The following is a 23398-nucleotide window of genomic DNA, read 5'->3' on the forward strand; positions in this document are numbered from 1 at the left end:
GATATGATATATGATGTTGTTTTGTTTAAAATGCACTATCTTTATTATTTTTATTATTAATAAGAACTAATATATTTTGCTAAGTTATACCATATTTATAGATAGAAAAATTATGGCATAAACCATTGTTATGAAAAAGAAACAAACAATTTTAAGAATGATTATTGTTTTAAAGGTGCTACAAAATTTTTATTTTGTATAAATCATGAGTTCAAGTATTACTTACATATTTATTTATTATTTTACTCTCACAAAATTTTGAAATGTCTGATGTTTTGATTAATTGTCGTTGTTGTTTATCTATACTTAATTTATTTAAAGTGTACTAAAAATGTTTATTTGTAGACTGAATTATGGTCTGATTGCCATTTAATTTATTATTTGGCCAATTTGCAGTTAGTGGTATTATTTGTAAGTGTCTGTTAATGGGTTACCCATAACTTTCTTCTCAAAGTTTAATGTTAATGTGTTGCTACATTAAATTTTTAAGTGTTATTTTATCGTTTATTAAGAAAAAGTTATAATACTTAAAAATTATTATTATATGTAATAAATAAAATGTTTTTTTTAAAAATTTCAAATGTATACTACATAATAAACACGGGTTACCACTTATGGAAAATTGCCATTTGTAAACATTTTAAGAAATACAAATTAGTTCTCTTTATAATGGTCTTTATTTTAAACAATAGTGCCATAATAATAACCAGCCTGTATACAACAAAAAGATAATTTTGTGTACAATAATTACAAGTATAATAAATTTATTTAATGATAAAAATGTGTTATTTATAATATATATTACTTAAGCAATGTACAATAGCTAAAATATACACAAGTATAAACAATAAAATTTTACATTATGTACAAGAATTTTATAACGCCTATAATGGTAGGATTATAAATAGATTTAGTTGGCTATTTAGCAATAATATCAATATGCCAATGCCTGTGGTCAAGGGGGACTAAGATGGGCCCTACCGCGTCCTCTTCCTCGTCCCCGACCACGTCACCTTCGCCCATCACCTATACCTATATTGCTAGTTGTCTTTTCTAAATATGCCAATGGCCCTTGTAACATTGCTCCTGGCATAGGCCCACCAGCAACTGGACCAGCTCTTTGTTGCTGCTGTTGCATAAACATAGCTTGTTGGGGTGATACCATTCCACCAGGTACTTGTGGCGATTGTTGTTGTGGTCCCGACATTGGACCTGAGAGTGGTGAAGGCATAGGAGCAGACATTGGACTTTGACCCATTGTATTTTGAGCAGGTGATTTAGCAACTTGTTGTAAGTCAGCTAATAAATTTTGCCAAACTGAAATTTTTTCATAATGTCGTCGAATAAGATCATCTTTTCGTGCTAATTCTAGCCGTAACTCAGAAATTTCTTCTTTTATTATCATTTCAGGCTTCAAAGCAGAAAGCAAAAATCTTTTTTGTAAAAAGAAAGCTTCTAATTGACGAGCTATATCTATGAATCGTATAGTACATTGATCAATGTCAACTCGTACTTCTTCTTTGTCTACTGGTGTGAATGTCTCATCCTCTTTAGATATAATTTCAAGAAGTGACATAAATGCTTCATCGAATTCGTCTACTAAATTACCATTACCACTAGTAGGAGTAGCCATTATGGTTTTAGCAGATCTAATGAAATATAAAAATGAATGTTAATTTAATTTAAGTTTGGTTAAATTGTAACATAAGTAATATATAAGTATTTACTTTGTTAAGAGTCGTTACTGTAATACTACAAATAGCAACAAAATAGTTTTGATTTTTAACTGGAATGTTGAGAAATCACTACAGCTAAAACTAAATTTCTTCAGATATTATAAAATGTACAGTTTCTTATTAATCTTAAAACAAAAATTGTTTAAGTTGGTTACTATCAGTAATATAGTTTATAGGTTATGTTGTTATAAGCAACAGTGCTAACAACATTATCAATAATCTTTTGTTTTCTTATTTCTGTGCAAGAGTGATAATTGCAAATATTCATACATTTAAAAAAAAAATAAAACATTTCATTAGAAGCTTTCAAGTTTTATAAATAACATCAAAAAAAAAAGTTTATCTGTTTACGTTTGTTTGTGTTATATTATTCACAGTGTTAAAAAGTTAATTGCGAAAACAAACGTTCTATCATTTTAATTTTCCTAGCTTTAATCTTTAAAATTTTCATTAACCCTAATCAGTATGGCCTTATCAATCAACTTCAGATCATATTAGTCAATTCAAACTTTACTTGTTACCTATTTCATATCGTAATTCATTCATAACAATTATTTTTTTATCTTGTGTTTCATCAAAATAATTTAAAAGCATTGTATTATTCCAGACTATGGTCAACTCATGACGATTGGTTTTGGTTAAATTAAAAATTGGGTAAGTTTGTATTTTTAATGTAGCAATTTTAGTTATAGAATCTTAATTATTTTTTCACGTATTTATGTAAGGAATTATAAAATTCGATTTGGAATTGGATTTTTATTACTATTTAAATAATGAACTTATATCAATAATGTTAAAATTCCTTTACGAATTAAAAACTTTTTAATAGATATACCGGATCGATATAAAAAATTAGAGTCAATCAAAACTATTATTTATGTTTTATTTTTAATTTACTTTTTGTCATCATGGCATTTACAAATTTTTAATCAGTGGTATAATAATGGGTTTATTTTGTGGGTGCTTCGTCCTTCTGCGTCCTCCAGCATAAATATTTGAAATCAATGGATACCTATAGTCTCTTACGACACTTCTTAATTTATTATAACTTTGAACCATTTGTACCATATATAATCCTGTACACTTGTAACACAGTATTCGCATTGTTTTGTTTCAAAACTTTTATAACTTGCGTAATTATGAAAAATATAGGAGTTAATTTCTCCCAGACTTAATAATTATGCGTTTATAATACAATAATATTGTGTTTCAAATTGTAGGAAAAAATTTTCTTGTAATACTACTTTCTACCGAAAAAAATTTAATGACACCACTAATTTCAAAAAATATCAAATAAGAATACTTGTTTTCTTATAAAAAAAAACCTAGCATTGTTACGTGTTTAAAACTTAAAAATATCAAAATTTACATTTGTCTTATGAGACGTTTTAAACTGTTTTTTTAGCATGTTTTTAGTAACCCGTAAAACCTAAAAAAAAATTTTTTACACATTCAGTAATTTTATGTACGAGTCGTTAAACTATTACAATCGTACAAATGTTTTTTATCCATAAAAGAACTTGAAACTTGTGTATTATTTTGTTTGAAGTTTCAATTATTTAATTTATAGACTTTCTACGTAATTTTGTACATAAGTAAACCACACAGATAAAAAATACTGAACCTCAACATGTTGAATGTTAACTCAAAATTTGTCCATTATTATTTCATAAAAGTATAATTGAAAAGATTATGGTTATTAAACATTAATGTTGGTAATTATTTTACAGAGACTTATTAATTATTTTCTCAATTAACACGCTACCATGAAATTTTTTGCAATTGTTCGCTCATTTTAAGTAAATTAAATGTATATATATGTATAAATGTCAACTAACGTTTTCATATCAGCATAACTTGGCCAAAGGGGAGACACGTGCTTCTATATCTTACTATAAATACGTCACTGTTATATTAGAACTAAAATTTATGAAAAATGTTATATTAAAAATAAGAAGCAGTTTATTACCAATGAAAGGGATCGTTGAACAACATTTCCCTTCCATATTTGAAGTTTATATAATTTGTTTAAATTAAAGCTGAAATATGTATTGTTAACTATTGGAAGAAATACAATTTAGCTACACGCGATTTTATTAATCGATTTGTTTTTTATGAATGTGCAAAAATTAAATGTCGATCAAAAATAGTTAAAAAGTTTAATGTTTGCATATCAATCTTTTATCGGACCATGAACACTCCATAATAGTTTTCCTAAAGTAGTTTTTATCAACGATTTATAATGGAAAAGTGTTCAAATTGATCAATATGGTGATATAACTTTTAAACTAATTTTGACTGACATTTTTTTTTGTATATTCGTAATCAGTGTAAACCAACAAATCGGTTAAAAGTGAATATTGAAAAAATCATATGGGAATTTATGCCAAACTATCATATTTAAAACTATTGCTGATTTTACTGAAATTTAAGAATTGAAATAAAAAAATCTTGATATCTAGTTTTAAAAATATTACATTTTTATGTTTATATTTCGTATGATTAGTCACAGTAGGTAAAAAATGTGTAGGTTCGTTCTATCGAACAGGTAAACCTAAGATCATTTTATTGTCAACGAATTACGTAGAAATGTTTTTCATATGTTTTCGTTCTCATTTCTTTTTGAAGTATCAATCAAGAGCATGATCGTATGTTTAGAACGTGTTTCTAATGTTAAACAACAAAAAAGTGTAGAGTTCAATAGTCACTAAATACTTGGACGCTAATGAGTTTCGATTAAAATCGTTTATGATAACGATGATTCAGTTGTATATATGAATTATTGATTATTTAAGTTGAAATTTTAGTATGAGACGATTCAAAAATCGAGTCTTAATAAATTGTTTTAGTTTTTTTATACAGTGCTTTCTGTTGATTTTTAAATCATAGTGCGATTTAAAATTTTAAAATTGGTTTAAATTAAAATACAATGTCTTCAATTAACAATGAATGTCGCGGTTATTATATTACATTAAAAGCCTGTTACCGATTTTTGAATTCTGACGCATATCAATCTAAACCAGAAATTTTCGATTCAGAAATTTGTGACAAACCATTTAATCAATACTTAAAATGCTTAAAGGTAAAATTATTCATAACGTAATTTATATTATTAATTATAACATTATAGGGATGCCTCAAGTCTTATGGAAGAGTGTAATACACTTAGAGAGGATTATGAAAAATGTTTTAAGGGTTGGTTCAAAGACAAATATCTAAAAGGAAGTAATGATGATTTAGTTTGTTCGAGACTCTTAAAAAACTATACTCATTGTGTTAAGGTATTTTGGTCATATTGCCATTTACTATGGTATAGATATACTATGGGTTTTACATTAGATCATATTCTACTGCATTTTTTATTTTAAGATATGTACATTATAGAAATAAATTGTAAAAAATCATTAAAAACTTAATGTGTTTGCAGAGTGCTATGAATGAAAGAGGTATCGATGTTGAAGAACTAAGGCAATATCATTCAAAAATCAAATCAAAAAATGATCCAGCTAAAAAATAATTTTTTTATTTTAATATATTTTATACAATTTTGGTAAATTCCTAACATAGAAAAATATAGACAAAATTTTTCATTATGTTGCATTTGATTTTATATTAATTACATTAATTGGACAATCTTGTATAAGTAAATCTGAATAATTATTAGCTATAGTATCTTGATTAAAATTCAGGTGAAAACATTCTGAAATAAAAAATATATTATTCATAAATTATATTAACAATCATGTCTTCTCTAAATACTATTGATTGTACCAGAGAAAACTGGAAAACCTACATAGTCTTTTTTTTTTCACGATTGGTACTGTTGTGGGCCGCCCTGGAACTGCCATTAGGCATTACTTTAGGGCGGTCCATGCAAACCTACACAGCCTTGCATAAAAGAATTAAATCCCCCAGTACCTTCATCAATACATGGCGCATATATTATACATAATACATATAATACATAATACATATATTATTTATTATAATTATGGAAAAGTCAGTTATGCTTTAAATATATTGAGAAAATTTCCAATTTAACTAACTAATTTATAGGTTTTAGAAGTCGTATGTTTTTTAATTTAATAAGTTATAATTTTTTTATTTCACATAACAACATTTAAGTAACTATTTTTATTATTTCATTAATTCATACAGTTTTACATTTTAAATTAACTATTATATTACAATAATACAAGAAATATGAAAATAGTTTTATTCATAAGAATTTTTTTTTTTTATGATTATTTCATTCTGAAAATCTAGAACCATATATTAATGTATAAAAATTAAAAAAAGTTTTTATTAAAGGGCCATCAGACAACTTTTGACATTATTATTTTATAGGTGAAAATTTTTAGAAATTTTATATTTGATTTACTAACATTACTTAGTATTTTTTTACCAATGAATTTGTATTTGAATTTGGTTAGTAACATGTATCCAGGATGATAAATACAACTTATTTTAGGGGGCCCATTTAATTTTTTTACAATGGTAGGCATGATAGGAAATTTATTTTACTAAAATTTTAATTATTTAAAATTTTCTTAATTTTTTAGTGAAAGAAAATTCTAAATCATTTGTTGTAGTGATGATGCAGACTGCTCACATTTTTTATTAAAAAAATGTATTTGATATAACTTATCTTAATGATAATTAAATTACTTCTTATTATAAAGTATGAAACAGTTGTCATTGTCTCCAAATAATTATATATATATATTATATAAAATAATAACAAAATATGAAAATATTATTTATTAAAATATAACAATGAATTAAAAATAAAATTCAACCTGGAGTATGATAACATGAAATGGTAACTACTAGTTTCAGTTAAAAGCTATTAATAGGTAATATTATTGCACTAAACCTTTCAAATATTTATTATCTATGACTTATATATATATATATATATTACCGTTATGGTGATTCATTTAATGTTATAGTTTTGCTCTAATGAGTTTTAGAATATTTTATATACTTGTAACCTGATGATAACTTTAAACATTACAATAAACTAAGTTTATTATATAAACTTCAGTTTAAATAAGTTTAAGGTCAAAATGTATGATGTGTACATAAGAACTGTATTTGTTTTTGAGCAACGGATTAGTTAAAGTGAAATTATAATAATTTCATAATTATTATTATAATATAAATATACCACAAATTGATTTAAGATCTTACTTAGAGTCTCAAGAAATTTTCTATAAGTACTATGATTTCTTAAAGTGCAAAATAAATATACTTCAACTGTGCCATTTGATAAAAACCATTTTAATGTCTGGCATAATGAATCGAACATCTCAACATCATATACTACATCTATAAAAATTAATATTTTAAAAAAAGTGTTTTTGACTTATATTACTAACAAAAATTTACCTGCTGCTAATATCACATCTGGTATATTTTCAAGGAATAAACCATCATTTATATTGTCCCAAGAAAGTTGCATAGTTTTTATAATACAACCAATTTTATTACGTGTCACATTCACTTCAATGTTATGTTTTAAAGATTCTAACACTGCCAAATGACAATCAGTGAACCAATATTCTCTTGGTTTGCAGTTTACACAGGCACTTAACCCACTTAAACCTGTTCCACATCCTAATTCTAATACAAATCGGCCATCAATTTTTTCTGTATTTTTTATAAACCAAAAAGCCATTGCAATACCTGCCTAAAGAATTATGATATTTTTAAACTATAATAGAAAAATAGAGAGTGATTAATTTATTAGTGATTTGACCACAAAATTTCTACTAAAATAATAATATTTATGATTTTATTTAGTATTTATTATTTTTAAGATTTATAAGTGGTTAAATATATTTTGGTCTAATTATTATCCCACATAAAGGTTCCAACTTTATTCTTTTAAATGACAAAATGCATACTTAATTTACTTGTATATTAAAAAATATCTAACAAAAAAAAAAAAAAAAATTGGTTGATAATAAATTTTGAACAAATTAAGAAATGTGGGGCAAAACACTCCTTGAGGTTTGAATAGCCAAACTTACTATATAACAGATCTAGAAAGATATAATTAATACCATTTAATCACAAATCTTATGTAGTTTAAGTAAAAAATAATTCAATAAAATATGACTTTTTTTAAATTTTACCCAAAATGTCGCAATTTTACTTTAATTACTTAATTTAATATAATTAATGTTGATAAAAGTATTTTAAAAAAATAATATTTAATTTTTTGAAATGTGTATTCATTTTCATGAAATAAAATTATAATCCATTTACAGTTAAAATTTAATAGCATTAGGGTAAACTGGAACAACTAGAGATAATTATACGATTTTTTATCTAGAATATACATTTATTATGATATTAATCTAAAATTAGCCCTTTCATTTATATTTACTTTACTTTAATACAAATTATTGAAATAGTGTTGAATATTATTCATTTCATAATTTATGAGTTTTATTGTAATAGTCTCCAATATAAATGTAACAAATAACATTTAAAATATTAATTATACTTATTAAAATATTTTTTAGTGGTTTGGTTTAGCAAACTAACTTTAAGTAAGCTTTTGTTACTTAAATATATGCGAGTTAAATTAAAAACTTAATTTATTTATTTTAAATAATTAGCTTAACTTTAATTCAGAAAATTTTTTATATGTAATCTAAATTATTAATTGGGCGTGGTGTGGTGCGGTGGTCACACTAGTTGTTGACAAAACTCTAGTGTTAAGTCGCGCCTTCCACTGTAGGTGAACGGATGGGTGACTATGCGTGCGCTTCTACGGTAGCTAAGAAGCACCATGTTCCCAGTGCAGAAGTCAACGGGAAACCACTGCACTTAATTTCCCCAGAATATACCATTGGTAAAATGACAAGGCAAGACCTTTAGAAGAAAAAAAAAATTTATTAATTGATTGAATTCATAATTTTGGTAATTATAATTTTTAAATCATTTGGGGGAAAATAAGATATTTTATAATAATTTAGATGGAAAATATTATTTTTTATTTAAGAACATACATATAATCAAATATGTTTAACATATTTCAATTTCATTATTACAATGTAATATTTTGATGAAAGTAATTTTCATTTTATCTCTAATTTAACTATTATGGAAGTTATTAAAATTTTTAAATGTCGACTGGAAGTAATGTATAAGTTATTCTTTTCATCCACGTATAAAAAAATTCATAATTCCTGAATTACTGGTTCAAAAATTATTATCTATCAGTAACTTTCTTCATTAGATTGAATGCAATATGAGGACGACTGATGTGAGCATAGATGATATGGGAGATCATGTTCTGTGGAAGTTTAGAATAAGTGTAGCTGACCCCAAGTTTTTGGAATTAAAGCAAAAAAAAAGAAGAAGAAGAATTTTGATTTTTTTTTTAATTATATGAGCTAATTAAGTATGCATGTTATTTTTTTATTTAAAAAAAATTAAATTAGTATCTTTATAAGGGACAGGGGATGGACATCAAATGTATTTAACCACTTAAAAATCAAGATATAAATAATATTTAAATATACTAAAAAAAATTGTCAAAATAATTGTTCTTTTATAAAAAATCTAATAGTCAATGATAAATTAATCACTTTGTATTATGTAAAATAAGCTGATTATTTCTTTAAAACTAACTTGCCATGTACATAGACCAGTTGTTCCATTACACACAAAACTTGTACTTTCTTTAATAGTTAAAATTGATTGGACTTCATTAGTTTCATTTATAATAAAAGCATAGTGTTTGTAAAATGGGCCATTATTAATGTCTTGCTGTATTAATTCAATATATTTGTAGTAAATTTCATCACATAGTTCATTTTCTTTTTTTTCCATCTATGAATATAAATATTAGTTAACCACCCCCACAACCAAATAAAAAAAACTATATGTACATATAATGCAATTATATTTCGAAAAAAAAATTTTTTTTTTTAATTTTGAAAATACTTGATTTATTAACTGTTTCAAAAACTTGGCCAAATACGACACTTTCAACGGATACTTTTGTAATATTTCATGAGATAATAAGTCCAGTATAAGACTCACATCGCTTTCACATAACTCCTAATAACACAAAATTAATAAAGTTAATGTATTCTTCATATTTAATCATAAATGAAACCTCTTACATCAAAATCTATTGTTGAAACATGTGTAGCACATAAAAATTGCCTAACAAATTTACTTTTAAGATGTTTTTGACTCATATTGTTTAATAAAATGAAACTAGAAATTGGCACGATATCAAAATTTTAGTATTTTCAATTTACATTTCCAATTTTAACATAGTGAAGCCTTTAAAGTGAAAATTTTTGATTCGAAATTACTTACGTAAAAAAAAATATTTAGTGTTCTTATTACTGACCAGTCAAACATCTACTATATCACCGACTACCGTGATAACTATGAAAAATTCCCTGCGTTGGCGTAGTTGTTATCACTATGGCCGGTGGTGTAATAGATATGGATATACCGACACTGCAATAAATAATTGTTAAAAAATTTAAACAAGCTGATATCAATATTTAGATATTGATAAGAAATAGAAATTTATTATCTTTCTAAAATCGATAAACAATTATTCGTTTATTGGTAAAGTAATCGCGCTATCTAGTTTTCACTCTTGTAATGTGTATACTGGAGACGTTTAAAATACTGCATTTATTTGTTTGCGAAAAACCCAGTATTTAGTGTCTAAATGTTGAGCTTATTACATAAAAATATTTTAAGTATTAAAAAAAATACAGAATTTTTTTTTTCAGTTATTTGGTAAGCATTGTAATTACTTTAATAATTACTTAATTATTAAGTTATCAGATAAAGTGTTATATTTATTGAAATTATTAGTGTTAAATACTGTGATTAGGCAATCCTGTTAATAATAGTTTTAATTTTATATATTTTAACATACTCTGTATTCATTATATTATGTCATATTATTATTCTACTACGATCGAGTATTATATATATATATATATTAAGTAATGTTTTCTTCATTTTATTTTTTTATTATAATGAAATGTTATGTAATTTTTAGTAAAATCATTATCATCTAAAATACACTATTATTTCATAGTGAGGTATAATCGAGACAGGTTAACATTATTTTTAAAAATTACTCAGTGTATTATGAACCATTGCAATTGAAGTTCAATCAATTTTATATATCTATAATAGTTTTTTTTTAATTTATAATTGATTCAATTAAAAAACGATCACATATTATTATTGACTCCAATGAAAGAAATGAATATGCTAATATTTTGGAAAATATGAAGTGTATATAATGCACACTCCATGTATCTAGTTCCTAAAATTAAAGTAATTCTATGTTATTTAGGGCGGAATCAATAGGGCAATAGGCGTATAGATCTCTCAAGAATAAAAATATTGACATGACAAAGATACATTATTTTTCGTGGTTTTTGAGTTAATAAAAATTTTTCTTACATTTACACTCCTGTATTAAAGCCCCATTATGCCACCGAAGGATGGAATTTATTTATTTTTTGTAGAGTTAAAAATCTGCCTAAATTGAATAGTTTATATTAATTAATAAATATATAGACAGCAAGTATACTATTAAATTAAACCAACGTGAACATTGACTTAGTATGTTATTTTTTAGACCATTAATATACAATTGTATGGACAAACCCAGTGTGGAAGATATAGGTTCAATCCCTTTTAATGAAACACTTTAATAATACATTTTTGATTTAATGAGAAGTAAAATTATTTCTTATGGATAATCGCCTTTATAAATTTCCTAAACATGTAACTAAAATTATTTATTTATTATTTATTAATTAATTATTTATAAATTATTGATTGATATAAATATTATTAGTCGATAAGTAAAATAAATACCTTCTCAGCTTCGCATCGGAGCTAAAAATTATCTCATGTAAAATAATGATCAAATTAAAAGAAAAATAGAGGTTTTAATGTGTTTGATTTATTTATTTATTAGGATGTAAATAGATTGATCCTAAATTTCAACTTATAATTTCATCGTATAAATTATTCTTATTTTCTTTCCTTTTGTATAATTATTAAGAAATGCAGTTTAGTGCATATATAATTTGGGTAATTACTGTCGAAGTATAACTTGTATTTTAGGGTTGACGTTAGTATGACTTTTTGACAATAACCACATTAGCGAACTTTTGATTTATGGATGTTATAACATTAACTTATAAGTTTTTCGACAGTTAATGGAAAAACGACACGATTATAGCTACTTATACATAATAAAACACTTAATAGCGTTGTAAATGTATTGTGTTGATTTTTTATTGACTTTGATTTGTATTGGACATTTTATGATGTAATAATGGTCAATTGAAATTTTTAAATTCTCGTCTTTGTTTATAGTGATGGGATAATGATCCGTTTCGATCAGATCAAGTTAAAAAAAGTGTACAGTTTCTATCGAATTTCCGTGTACAATTTTTTATTAGTCGAAAGTTAAATAAAAATAGAGTTTTCTACACTTAAATGCGCGTGTAGGCAATATTTTTCAATTCATTTATGCATTAATTTTACCTACTCACAACGCCCGAAAGTATTTGATTATTTCGTTATGATTATTTTTAAAGCCAAATTTTTTAAGTATAGTTATTTAATCTTTGCGATGGTAATTTTATTCCAACATCCTCAATCAACTATAAACAAAAATTTGAATTTAGTTATCTCGTTCAAAGCTAATTATATTAATGCATATTATAGAGAAAACGTATTTAACATTAAAACTGCAAATATGTCTTATGAGTTTACAATGGAAAGTCATCTGCACTTAAAAATGTATCCCTCCTAAGATATACTTTTATTTTATTAATTTGTCAGTAATTTACACAGTAATAAGTAAAAAATATTATTTTGTATTTATCTATTTATTCAACATCAATTATATATGCATACATGTATATTAGAATCATATTCTTTACGTAGTACAATATAAATATATCTAAAAACTATTCATTATAACCAATAGTAGTATTGGTTATAACAATTATAATCGCATTAATTTGATTCAACATTATCGTAAAGTTAAATCTAGAATAAAATATGACTTAATCCAAATCTAGATTAACTAGTCAAAACTATTAATCGTGTTAAAATATGCCGTTATAAATTTTTGATCATCAATCGTTACACTTAAGACGACACAAGTACATAGATCTATTTTTTATCACTTCTATAACTAAAATATATTATAAACAAATAAGTAATTTATGTGCATAATAATATTGGCTAACATTATGTTTTAGAATATACACATACAATAAACAATTTAAATTTAATGTATCTATAGCTTGGGCAAGAATGTCTAGGGTATACTCTCTTTGGATTATATTTCTGAATGTTCTCTATAGATTTAGTTTTTACATGGTAGTTTTTTTTTTTTTGGTATTTCGATATTAATTTTTTATTTCATTTACATTTTTATTTATAATATTGAATCTTATTAAGGTACACTAGAGTAATGACATAGAAATTTGAAATGTTTTTTTTTTAATTAAAATATTTGTTAATACTGTAATATTTATTACGAATTTCTGGATAAAAAAAATGTTTACTTTGGTACTAAATTATTTGCAAACATATGTTGTGAAGGATTGTTAATTTAATGTTTTTCTCTTAATTCATTTTCTGGACGCTCTTGAGCTTTAGTGATATTAGTTGTAATATATTTTCATATATACCAAGTTAAAAACGATATTAAATTTAATTTCTTCCTTAATATTATCATATATTTAAACATAATTTCACTGCTTAATGAATATCTTATAACTACAACCTATAAAAAAAAATTTAAAAACATTTATGAACAATTTATCACAATTTATAAATTTACCATTTAAAACAATATACAATAATTATTATTAAATTAACTGAACGCTAAAAGTAAAACGTTAAACCATGTAATAGAAAATATTCATATAGTTATATGTTAAAGTTATTATTATTTGTAATATATTTGTTCTCGCTACTAATGCAATTATTCCATTCCAAAAACGGTAGCAAATATTTACTGTGTAATATAAAAAATAGACTATTTACATAGAAACCAAATTTAGTACGGTTGTCTGACAAACCAGAATAAACAAAATAAATGTTTATTGATAAAAATTAGCTAAAAATATTTAAAAGAGTTTATAGTTGGCGACTTAATTATTTAAAAATATTAAGATCTATAAATATCTAACGATCATAAAATATCATTGCAAACACTCAATGTGATTAAATAGTTGTACCATCTAAGCGTGTCTAATCTAAGGTAAACATTAAAATAGTGTTATAAATTTATCAATAAATTATTTTGTTCTAATAAAATTTCAAAACTATGAATAAATACACATTAAATTTCTCATTTGATAGTTCAGTTAAATGAAGGTTGTTTTTACTGAATTAAATGTTAAGTTCCTCATTATAGGAATTTATTTTATTGAAAACTTTAAATTAACAGATATTTTAATGTTTCGTTTTATTTTAGTTACAATATAAACTGTTACTTCTCAAATTTTAAAAATTCTTCGTTGAAGTTATTAACGAATAATTTTTTATTTAATATTGATAATTTTCTTTATACTGTTTAGTAAACTTATTGATTCGTTTAAAACTGGCATTTATTCTCTAATTAGAGTCGTGGAACGTTGTTATACTAATACAATTATTAAATAACTAATGATAGACTTATCATAATTTTTTTCACAACAATTTTTAATATTAAATATTAATTATCAATTCGTATAATATAATAATAGCATAATTATTTTAATAGTACATAACTACATGTAATTAATTAAATATTGTATATATATATATAATGTAATAATAGTAGAACGATAATATACTAAGCGAAAAAAAACAAATGATTAATTGGGTTTCTGGTGAGTCAGACAAATTATTCAAAAACTAATCAGAGTTGAAAAGAGTAGGGGCTCAGACTAACTCTGTTACAACTGTGGCTAGTTTTTCAGATATTTTTACGTATTTTTTGGATTAATGTATTAATATTATTTAAATTTCATGCAATTCTTAGAATTTAAATTTATGAGTGCTTTTGGGTTTTTTTTTATGGAATTTTTATTGTACTTTATTTTTGAAAATTTTGTATTGTTATATACATTACTGACTATACATAAATCACTGGATTATTAATTTTAAATTCATTTAGTAAATATATTTGCTACCAGCCTTGAATAACACGTTCACGTTATTAATTCCCTCAATAATTCTACTGTATTTGCACGTATGTAGACGAGTACATTGTAGTTATTGTATTTTGTTGACTGTTTATTTTGTTTTCCACAAATCCTATTGAATATGTGTTAAGTTGCTGCTGTAAATGCCCGTATATTGTTGTACCAGATTTCTCAATTAAGTTCCGAATGAAAACCTGGCATGTTAAAATATACATGGGAATGAGAGAGAAATAAAAATAACCACCACCTCTATTGTAAAATATTTGTGTAATAAATTACAATAACTGTTTTCGTTCGTTGTATTATTGCCTATAAAAATTAATATAATAACATCAAAGAGATATCAAAATATATCGTTTGATTTATACAGTTTTAACATTGATTTATAAAATTTTACAAACTGCATTTTAATTTAATCGTTATTCTTAAGTTATTTATAATATACTCGTTTTACTGGACTATTATGAGATACAATAAACGAACTTAATAAAATGTCGTTTAAGAATACTATATTTCAAATTTTTTTTTTTTTGACACCTTAAATTATCAAAACATATTTACATAACGTTCACAAGCAGTAGAGAAGCTATTATTTTACAATTTATATTTAAAAAAAAAAAAAGACAGAATGGCAAGAGACATGAAAATTGCAACCGATAACTCTCCAGTTTTGTAAATATCATTTCAGTGGGGTTTAAACCCTAAAATATTACCCTGACTCCGCCATTGCTTTCTATGAATATATTCCAATATACAATGAAAGTTTTTTTTTTTAATCAATAAAACACAAATTCATATTTTCTTTTGTAAATCTATTGAATGAATACATCAATTTGATGTTTATATTTATTATTTTAGTTGTGTTTCATACGAAAAAATATGAACAAAATTAATACTTAAGTTAGCCAAAAATAAACCATTTGGCGAACGTCGCGTAATCATCAACTTATATACTAAATATTCTTAAAATAATTTTTTTTACAAATTTAAACAATTACAGTTGGTTTGTTTTGACAAGATGGTTATGGATTCACAAAAATCCGTATGTTTCGTAGACCTTTAAAAATCGACCGCCTTTGTCTTGGTTTTGTCTAAAAAATAATATAAAATAAATTTGTAATTTAAAATGAGATAAAATTGTCGCTTTCTTAGAGTTTATTAATTTCAAAAAGTAATTGATTTCATCTTAGATTAATATTAAGTACATCATTTTAGGTTTAACCGATTAAGTATTTCTACAACTAACCATAGAATTATAATTAAGCCTTTATTTTTTTCTTAACTTTTAAAAGATTACTTTATAAGATTAATTTAATCTAGTTGCTTTTATAATGCATTCTGGAAAGTTTTGTAGGCATTAAATAGAAAAAGCTTTGAAAGTTTTACTTTAGTCTTAACTATAATAACTTAGTACTTAATTTTTACTAACACTTTCAACTTACTTGTAAGTTGAAATTCAATAATTTTAAATTGAGATGCCAAAAGGTATTTCGAACGGGAAAATAAAGAAACTTTTATGAAGTTTTTTATTATTTTATTTTAGTAGGTGTAGTGTTCACTAACTCCATAAAAGAGGTATTAGTAACGTAGTAAATATACTTCACATGGTGAAATCATTCTATCTAAATAATTTAATTAAGTAGGAGCAGAATTCTTAATTTAATTTTTATTTAATTACAAATTATGACTAAGTAGATTAAATTTAATGGGATTTCGAACACCAAATAAAATAGTAAAATAACTGAATAATTACTGATGTTGCCATTAAAACAGCTCATAATTAATTCGATGTAGATGTTGGCTACATAAACATCTCAATTAATCATAATTGAACATATATCTAATTTGTGAGATCATTGAGATATTTGAATTAATTTTTTTTACTTAATCTTAATTGCTCAGAGAAGTGTCCTGTTTCAATAGAAGTATCTATTTTATAATTTCAATAGGGAATCATTCGGTTAATCAGATTGTTTGCTCGGATATAATTCGGATATATGGTTTCTATTGTCACAAATGTGGATCGGATTATCGACAGGTAAAGGAAGTTGACTTGATAAATGTGCGTGCCCCAACGAGAGCAATAAAATAGTATGCAGTGTGTACACAACTACTTCATCGCAAATGGGGATGTGATTTGTATTGCAGGAAGACAAATTTTATCTGCTATGAGCTTTTTGTTTATTTACATATAGAACAATTACTGAACGATATTTGCCAACTTTGATTGTGAATTTCCATACATTTTATTTTCATTGAAAAGTTTAAATAGAAAATTTCTTCAAGATAGTTAAAAAAATTTTAAATCAAATTTTGGTATTCATTTGCAATGGGGTTTGTGTGAATCTGGAATCAGTGATGTAAAAAAAAAAAACATATGTGATTTAGAATGAAATATCGAAAAAATTATTTATGGTTTTTTTTTTTTGGTAGGCGGGGTGGAATTATTATATATATATATTATATTAATTAATATATATTATATTCAAACCTTAAAACGTGTTAGTCGAAAAAAAAAAAAGGAAATTAATTATTATTGTTAGTAATCACTGATATTTTTTTCAACATTACTTACTCATCTTCCCATGGACAAACATCATTTCCATCGTTAGAAGTCGTAGTGGAAACAGCTGCCTTTGCACCTTCGTCTTCTGATTGACAAACAAATGCACTCGCTGTCTCAGCAGGTTCAGTGACCTTAGACTCTTCTGTTAAAACTTTATTGTCCTTGTCTACTGAACTTACGTTTATAACTGGCGTAACGCTTTGTTTCCGTGCTAGTGACAGTGATTTGAGGAGTTTCTTCCGATTCGGCTTAGAGTCCAATACTGTTGAAGTTGTACTTGCACATTCGGCGGACGATTGGTGACGAAGCGTCGACTGCGGTTCTGCAAATACGTTTTTCGGAGAAATCGGTCCAATACTATGCTGTCTCTCTGGTGATCTATTCTCGGGCGACGGTCCGAAATCCAAATCTTCAGCTGATGATACGGACGGCCTGTCTATGGTCTGTTGTGGTGTACAGCACGTTGACGACGAACCTCGACGATTGTACACGGTACTACTGCCTAATCCACAACTCCTTCGTAACCTGTTGGACACGGAGTCGGATACGCTTTCGTCGGCACTGGCTGAATCGTACGCATTGCCACCTCCACCGCTTGTTGAATTTTTTCGCGAAGACGATGTCGATAATCGGCTGTCCGTTTCCTCGGCTATTGAACTGGGTAATGATCGTTTCTTGTCGTTACCTCCATTTTCTGAACCTTCCCACGGACAGATTCCACCTGGTCTGTCGCCTGCACTCTCCTCCGTGCTACTAAGGTTTTCTCTAAAGTAATCGTAACATTTTTTTTAAACATTAATCGACTTAAGACATTAATGTGAACCAAATAGCACAGCAAAGTGATTACTAAAGTAAAAAGTTCAAGATCTCCAACAAAAAACACAAATTTATATTCTATAATTTTAATGGATGAAACATACATGACGTTTACTCAATATTTATGATAAAACTAGAAAATTAGTAGAAAAATATTTATTATTTCGAAAAAAATGGATATGGAATTTTCTTAAAAAAATTTTTTTTTATTAGAGAATATTATTTCTCTAGTTTTATCGTTTATGATATAATGTCAGAGGGGAAAATTTTGATGTATTATTTGATAGATTTTACATAAAATACTATTCTTTCAATCAGCTAGAGTCATTGCAAAAAAAGTTTTTAATTTCTCATATAATTAATGAAAGTATGTTATATTAAATATAAATTGATGATACAAAATTTGTATCATTTATTTCTATACAACATTTGTTTTACTTTCGATGTATTACTTTATAATTTGTAATTGATTTTGGACATTTAACTGCTATGGATTATGTATTCCAGAAAGAAATTATGTATTTTATATAATATTTCATCATTGTTGTTAATTTTATATTAGTCATAATAGCTTGATAACCCCATAAAATTAAATAACAGTGTTACATTAATGTTTTACCATTATGAAACACGGGTACTCGTACATAATTTAGTAGTAGTTGAAGATTATATTACTTATTAGGATAAGGATAATAAATAAAACTAATCTACTAACTACTAGTGTCGTATTAGTGCTTTTCTATACAGTATGTAAACATAAAATAATAACAATTTATCTATAATACAATGAAAATAAATATAACGTGCAAATTATTTTGGTGAATTTATCGAATTGATTAGTCTAATATTTTTTCTACACAAAAACTGCATACTAAGAAATATAATTAAGTAAAAAATTATTTATATAACTTAATTTTGGAACAACTAGTTAACATTATAGGTACTCAATCGTTAGTAATTAAATAGAGTATTAAGTAACTACGTTCAAGTATATATCAGGTGACAGTTTTTAACTTACTGGTTAGAATTCGGAGAAGAAGGTGTGCAAGGTAAATCTCCCCTGTAAAATATTTTATTATATTGTCTGAAGCGTTCAAAATATTAATTGGTGAATGTACATAACGTAATTGAATAAATATATTAAAACTCTAACAGGTGTTTTAGTGCATAAATATTACATTTTATTGAGTGGTGAAGGTTTAGCTATTTTTATATCATACATTTATAAGCGAATATCATTTCTTCTAAACAATCCTACTGTGAATGATTCGTGTACGCATGTTCACTGTGTGATCCGTATACTTTTCATTATATGTCATGATATTTTCCTTTCTAATAAAAGCTTAATGTTCTAATTAGAACTTCACATTAAAAAAATGACAATGCATCATTTTTATGCATTTTTGTTAAGATATCTAAAGCTTGATTGCTATTAAGTTAACTCCGTATTGTCTAAAGACCCGAATAATTTTTTTTTTATTATGTAGTGAAAAAGTAAAAATATATTTGTAAATGTAAATTTTGATAGTGAAATAATATATTTAATAACAATATTAAAAAAGAAATCTTACATATGTAAGTTTTTTCTATTGTATTGTGTTTTATTTCTATTAGAGTATGAAAGTGAAGTCAGATAATTTATATTATATTACTGTTTGTGTTTACCTATATGGAATATCACTTAAGTTCGATTGGCTGTGGGATTGTGAGACTTTAACAACGTTTATTGGAAGTTCGTGTGGGGAACTGGTTAGACTCCGGTCGCTTCCTCTTCGACGTCCGCTTCCACATGATGACGACTGGTTTGCTTGTAGTGCTGACGATGAAGTACCCTGTAGACTAGTACTGCACCCAGGCTTTATGCGTTCTTTACAATCTTTTTTATTTGCTGCGCCGCCGACGAATCCAAAGAATCTAAAATGTTTTGTTAGATTGTTGAAGTTTTAAGAAAATAATGACAAAAACCATTACTAACGCAAACTATTTATGCAGTTTTTTATTTTACATTAGACTTTGATCTGTATTCTATAAATTATTTATTTTATGCTATTCTTTGGCGCTCACATCAATACATTCTCATTTTTTTCGATATACTTTAATTCAATTTCCTGTACTATCCTAAACTTTTTTAGACTTATGTAAATTATTCTTTGTAAAGAATACTTCATAGGTAGATTTTTTGTACTTTAATGCTGAGCAATATTTCATTGTGAATTTAAAATTAAGTTTATGAATATAAAGAGAAACGCGTTAGAAAATTGCTTTTATTTCTATTTAAAATACATCTATATTTGTGTTGTATGTCATAATATAAATAAATAAGTTGCAAAGACAGAAATTTCAAAATAGACTTTTACCTCTCTCGATTTAAACGAATATGATAAATTCTCGAAGGAGAAAAATTTAATTTGAAAAACTTGACTTTCATTTCATTCATTTAAAAAAGCTTACATAATAAAAAAATTTGTTATATAATTTTAGTCAAAGAAAAATTATTGTAAAATATCATTATTATTAATAAATATTTTATTTATTACGCTATATTTCAAATGTATTGTGTTGAAAAAAGTGATTGAATTATCGATAAATATTATCGAAAATATTGAAGTTTACAACATTAAGTCCTTATGTGTTTTTGTAAATAATTTTTACCTTCTTCTGGCAGATGGTTGAACTCCATTAGCTAGCAAGTTCTTATAATGTTCCGATCTAATAAACCTAGGGTAACAGTCTTTCTTCAACAGTAGGGTATAAACATGTTCTGCTGCAGCATCAAATGTAAACCTCGATGGACCCTTCATTTCTTTATGTGTTTTCTCCATAGTCTTGCCGTCGATATTTATTTCACAAGGGGCCCCAGGAGCTAAAAACTCACTGAAATATTATAATATGTACATGTCATTAGATATTTTTCCTGGTCAGTTGTATTTTTTATACTAACTTGTAAATTTCTTTGACTTTTAGATGAATTTGCGACTGGCAACTGCGTTTTAAATCATTAACTGCTAACCAAAATCTAATATTTTCGTGACTGTATTCTTTTCGAAGATAATTTGTGAACTCTTGAAGACCTGTAACAAAGTGAAACCATAGTTATAATTTTTGAACTAATAAGAATATGGAACATTGAAAGAGGTAAGTGAAATTTAAACAAATAATTGGTGATATTTTTTTTCATTAAAATTAAGTTTATACCTGTGAGATCAGATACCAAGTCTTCCATTGACAACGCCCAACGCTTAATACGTTTTTCTGTAATAGCGTCGACTCTGTAAATGACAAAAATAATTGAATATTCTGCCTAGGGAACGTATAATAAGTTTTTTAAAACATTACATTGGACAGTTAAAAGTCCAGAATGTTGGATCATCTGTCACCCATGGGTTTGACGGCTGAGCTGCAGTAAGTAAAGGGTCATACTCGTGATATGTTTCACTAAATGATACCAATCCATCTAAAGCTACAGATGTTTTCACTCGCGTTCTTCCGATACAATTTCTCAGAAGTTCCACCTAATAAATAATTTGGGTTAAATGACTTTAATCTTACTGCTATGAAATTGTATCTGTGAGAGTTCTAATAGAAGAATTAGTAAAAGTAGTAATGTTCATACATTCCTCATCATTTAATAAGACCTAAACTCAGTCGGTAAGGCATCGTACCTATGTGTGTAGGTAGTGGGCTTCATTTCTTTTTGTTTGGCAATTTAGGTCTCTCTGACACGAACAAAGGTTTTTAAAGTGGTAGTGGCAGTCAAATAGGAAGGGATTAGTGTGATAGATTCCGGTCTATTGACATTTTTATATAATTTTCCTTATATATTTTGAAAACTTTATATATGATAATTCATATATAAAGCATAATTAATATGAAAAATTTTGGTGTCATTAAATTTTAAGTGTGGGTTAAAATTTTTATGTATGTAATTCAATAGGGTTACTCTAAAAAAAAAATTAAATATTAAATTAAGCTTACTAAAAAGAAAGTCATTTATATATATCTAATAGTCCATAATAACATAATGATATAAAATTACAAATAACAAAGCTTTGTGATATAAGGACTTATCTCTCATAATGATTGTCATAAAGGGTTTTTAACTCTATCATGGTAAAATTATTATTTAAACAATTACAATGTTTTGATACTTTACCTCTCTTCGAAGATCTTCTGAACTTCTTTTTTTCTTCGTCGAAAAGCTTCCGCCTATTTTAATTGGTATTTGTTCCAAAACACTAACACATCCAGGAGGAGGTCGATGTACTCTCCAAAAAGCCCTTTCTTGGCTATCTGTTACAATTTTTTCACCCTTTTTTCTATCTTTACTCAACCGTACCTTAAAAATACAGCGTGCATAGTATGTGTAAATCGTATTTGTAAATTTTCATCGTTTTCATTAATCGAATTCGCTATTTTATGTATCTTACCTGTTCTTCAGATTGCATCGTGATAAACTCCCATTTATTTTGTAGGTTTTTTTTTAGACTGTTCAGAGAATCCTATAAAACACGTATTTTGAGTAAGATAAATATTCGGTAAAACAAAATCAAATACAAAAAAAATGTTGGTATTAAGTTAAGGTTGTGTTAAATGATTAAAATATAATGATTTACCATTTCGTAATCTTCTAGTGCATGACGTTGTTTATTTCGTAGTAATCGCTTTGATAGATAAATAGCATATTCGACGTTGTCAGGATTTTTTTGCGAACACGGCCAGTAGTATGGAATCTATACCATTTAATAAGATAAAAATCAATAAATATTGATTTTAAAGGTTTCGGTTAGTTTGATATCTTACTTGAAATCTATACAGAGAGCTGTCATCTTTTAGAGTTAGATTTTTAGAGTCATTTACTGGAAAGAAATAACCATATTGGCATAACATGTTGGCTATATGGACCGCTTCTAAAAACAAATTTACCACATCAATGATTTATAAAAGAAACACTGCCCTGAATATTTAAGTTTATTTTAAGTAAAGCTCATTAATATTATTTCTTTGCTTCATAACAGAATAATTTAATGAAACATGTATTATTTAACGACAAAGCA

The 23398-nt window shown here is 25.7% G+C and overlaps 5 protein-coding genes across 11 annotated transcripts in view; 2 read left to right on the forward strand and 3 right to left on the reverse strand.

Annotated features, from left to right (window-relative positions):
* Window positions 1-468: 468 nt before the first annotated feature.
* Window positions 469-1888, reverse strand: LOC126901160 (mediator of RNA polymerase II transcription subunit 28). Its single transcript, XM_050677456.1, has 2 exons — window positions 1728-1888; window positions 469-1649 (listed from the first exon to the last, which is right to left on the reverse strand). Exon 2 carries the CDS (start codon window positions 1631-1633, stop codon window positions 1010-1012), a length of 624 nt encoding a protein of 207 aa, XP_050533413.1. The 5' UTR covers window positions 1634-1649; window positions 1728-1888; the 3' UTR covers window positions 469-1009.
* A 108-nt stretch (window positions 1889-1996) lies between these two features.
* The window catches only part of LOC126901159 (uncharacterized), an 82471-nt gene continuing 61069 nt past the window's right edge, over window positions 1997-23398 (forward strand). For 2 of the 4 annotated variants that reach the window (XR_007702984.1, XR_007702985.1), the window contains exons 1-3: window positions 1997-2269; window positions 2344-2390; window positions 21309-21479. The gene's annotated coding sequence lies outside the window, so the exon portion shown is untranslated. Of the gene's footprint in view, window positions 2270-2343; window positions 2391-21308; window positions 21480-23398 lie in introns of those variants that run through there. The other 2 variants (XM_050677448.1, XM_050677449.1) reach the window with 2 other exon arrangements.
* On the forward strand, window positions 4867-5329 carry LOC126901162 (TP53-regulated inhibitor of apoptosis 1-like). The gene is made up of 2 exons (XM_050677457.1): window positions 4867-5017; window positions 5164-5329. The coding sequence occupies exons 1-2, from the start codon at window positions 4883-4885 to the stop codon at window positions 5251-5253; spliced, it is 225 nt and encodes a 74-aa protein (XP_050533414.1). The 5' UTR covers window positions 4867-4882; the 3' UTR covers window positions 5254-5329.
* On the reverse strand, window positions 5215-10237 carry LOC126901157 (protein-lysine N-methyltransferase EEF2KMT). The gene is made up of 7 exons (XM_050677444.1): window positions 10117-10237; window positions 9881-10046; window positions 9699-9815; window positions 9384-9584; window positions 7128-7428; window positions 6930-7067; window positions 5215-5436 (listed from the first exon to the last, which is right to left on the reverse strand). Exons 2-7 carry the CDS (start codon window positions 9956-9958, stop codon window positions 5327-5329), a joined length of 945 nt encoding a protein of 314 aa, XP_050533401.1. The 5' UTR covers window positions 9959-10046; window positions 10117-10237; the 3' UTR covers window positions 5215-5326.
* LOC126901151 (regulator of G-protein signaling 11) overlaps window positions 13087-23398 on the reverse strand; it is a 28319-nt gene continuing 18007 nt past the window's right edge. For 2 of the 4 annotated variants that reach the window (XM_050677435.1, XM_050677436.1), the window contains exons 5-16: window positions 23145-23251; window positions 22958-23074; window positions 22772-22843; window positions 22498-22680; window positions 21681-21856; window positions 21540-21613; window positions 21286-21415; window positions 20997-21218; window positions 20010-20258; window positions 19363-19404; window positions 17538-18293; window positions 13087-16053 (exon numbers count right to left, since the gene is read on the reverse strand). In XM_050677435.1, the coding sequence (XP_050533392.1) occupies window positions 15993-16053; window positions 17538-18293; window positions 19363-19404; window positions 20010-20258; window positions 20997-21218; window positions 21286-21415; window positions 21540-21613; window positions 21681-21856; window positions 22498-22680; window positions 22772-22843; window positions 22958-23074; window positions 23145-23251 (2189 nt within the window). In that variant the 3' untranslated portion in view covers window positions 13087-15992. The remainder of the gene's footprint in view (window positions 16054-17537; window positions 18294-19362; window positions 19405-20009; window positions 20259-20996; window positions 21219-21285; window positions 21416-21539; window positions 21614-21680; window positions 21857-22497; window positions 22681-22771; window positions 22844-22957; window positions 23075-23144; window positions 23252-23398) is intronic. The other 2 variants (XM_050677437.1, XM_050677438.1) reach the window with 2 other exon arrangements.

Source organism: Daktulosphaira vitifoliae, unplaced genomic scaffold (assembly GCF_025091365.1).
Source record: "Daktulosphaira vitifoliae isolate Bord-2020 unplaced genomic scaffold, ASM2509136v1 Scaffold_3, whole genome shotgun sequence".
Lineage (NCBI taxonomy): Eukaryota > Metazoa > Arthropoda > Insecta > Hemiptera > Phylloxeridae > Daktulosphaira > Daktulosphaira vitifoliae.

Coding starts and splice junctions, on each gene's coding strand:
- LOC126901162 (XM_050677457.1), top strand. CDS start 4,883: ATGGAAGAGTGTAATACACTTAGAGAGGATTATGAAAAATGTTTTAAG. Junction 5,018..5,163: donor ACTATACTCATTGTGTTAAG/GTATTTTGGTCA, acceptor ATGTGTTTGCAG/AGTGCTATGAATGAAAGAGG.
- LOC126901157 (XM_050677444.1), bottom strand. CDS start 9,958: ATGAGTCAAAAACATCTTAAAAGTAAATTTGTTAGGCAATTTTTATGT. Junction 7,068..7,127: donor AGATGTGATATTAGCAGCAG/GTAAATTTTTGT, acceptor TAATTTTTATAG/ATGTAGTATATGATGTTGAG. Junction 5,437..6,929: donor AAAATTTCTTGAGACTCTAA/GTAAGATCTTAA, acceptor TTTTTATTTCAG/AATGTTTTCACCTGAATTTT.
- LOC126901160 (XM_050677456.1), bottom strand. CDS start 1,633: ATGGCTACTCCTACTAGTGGTAATGGTAATTTAGTAGACGAATTCGAT.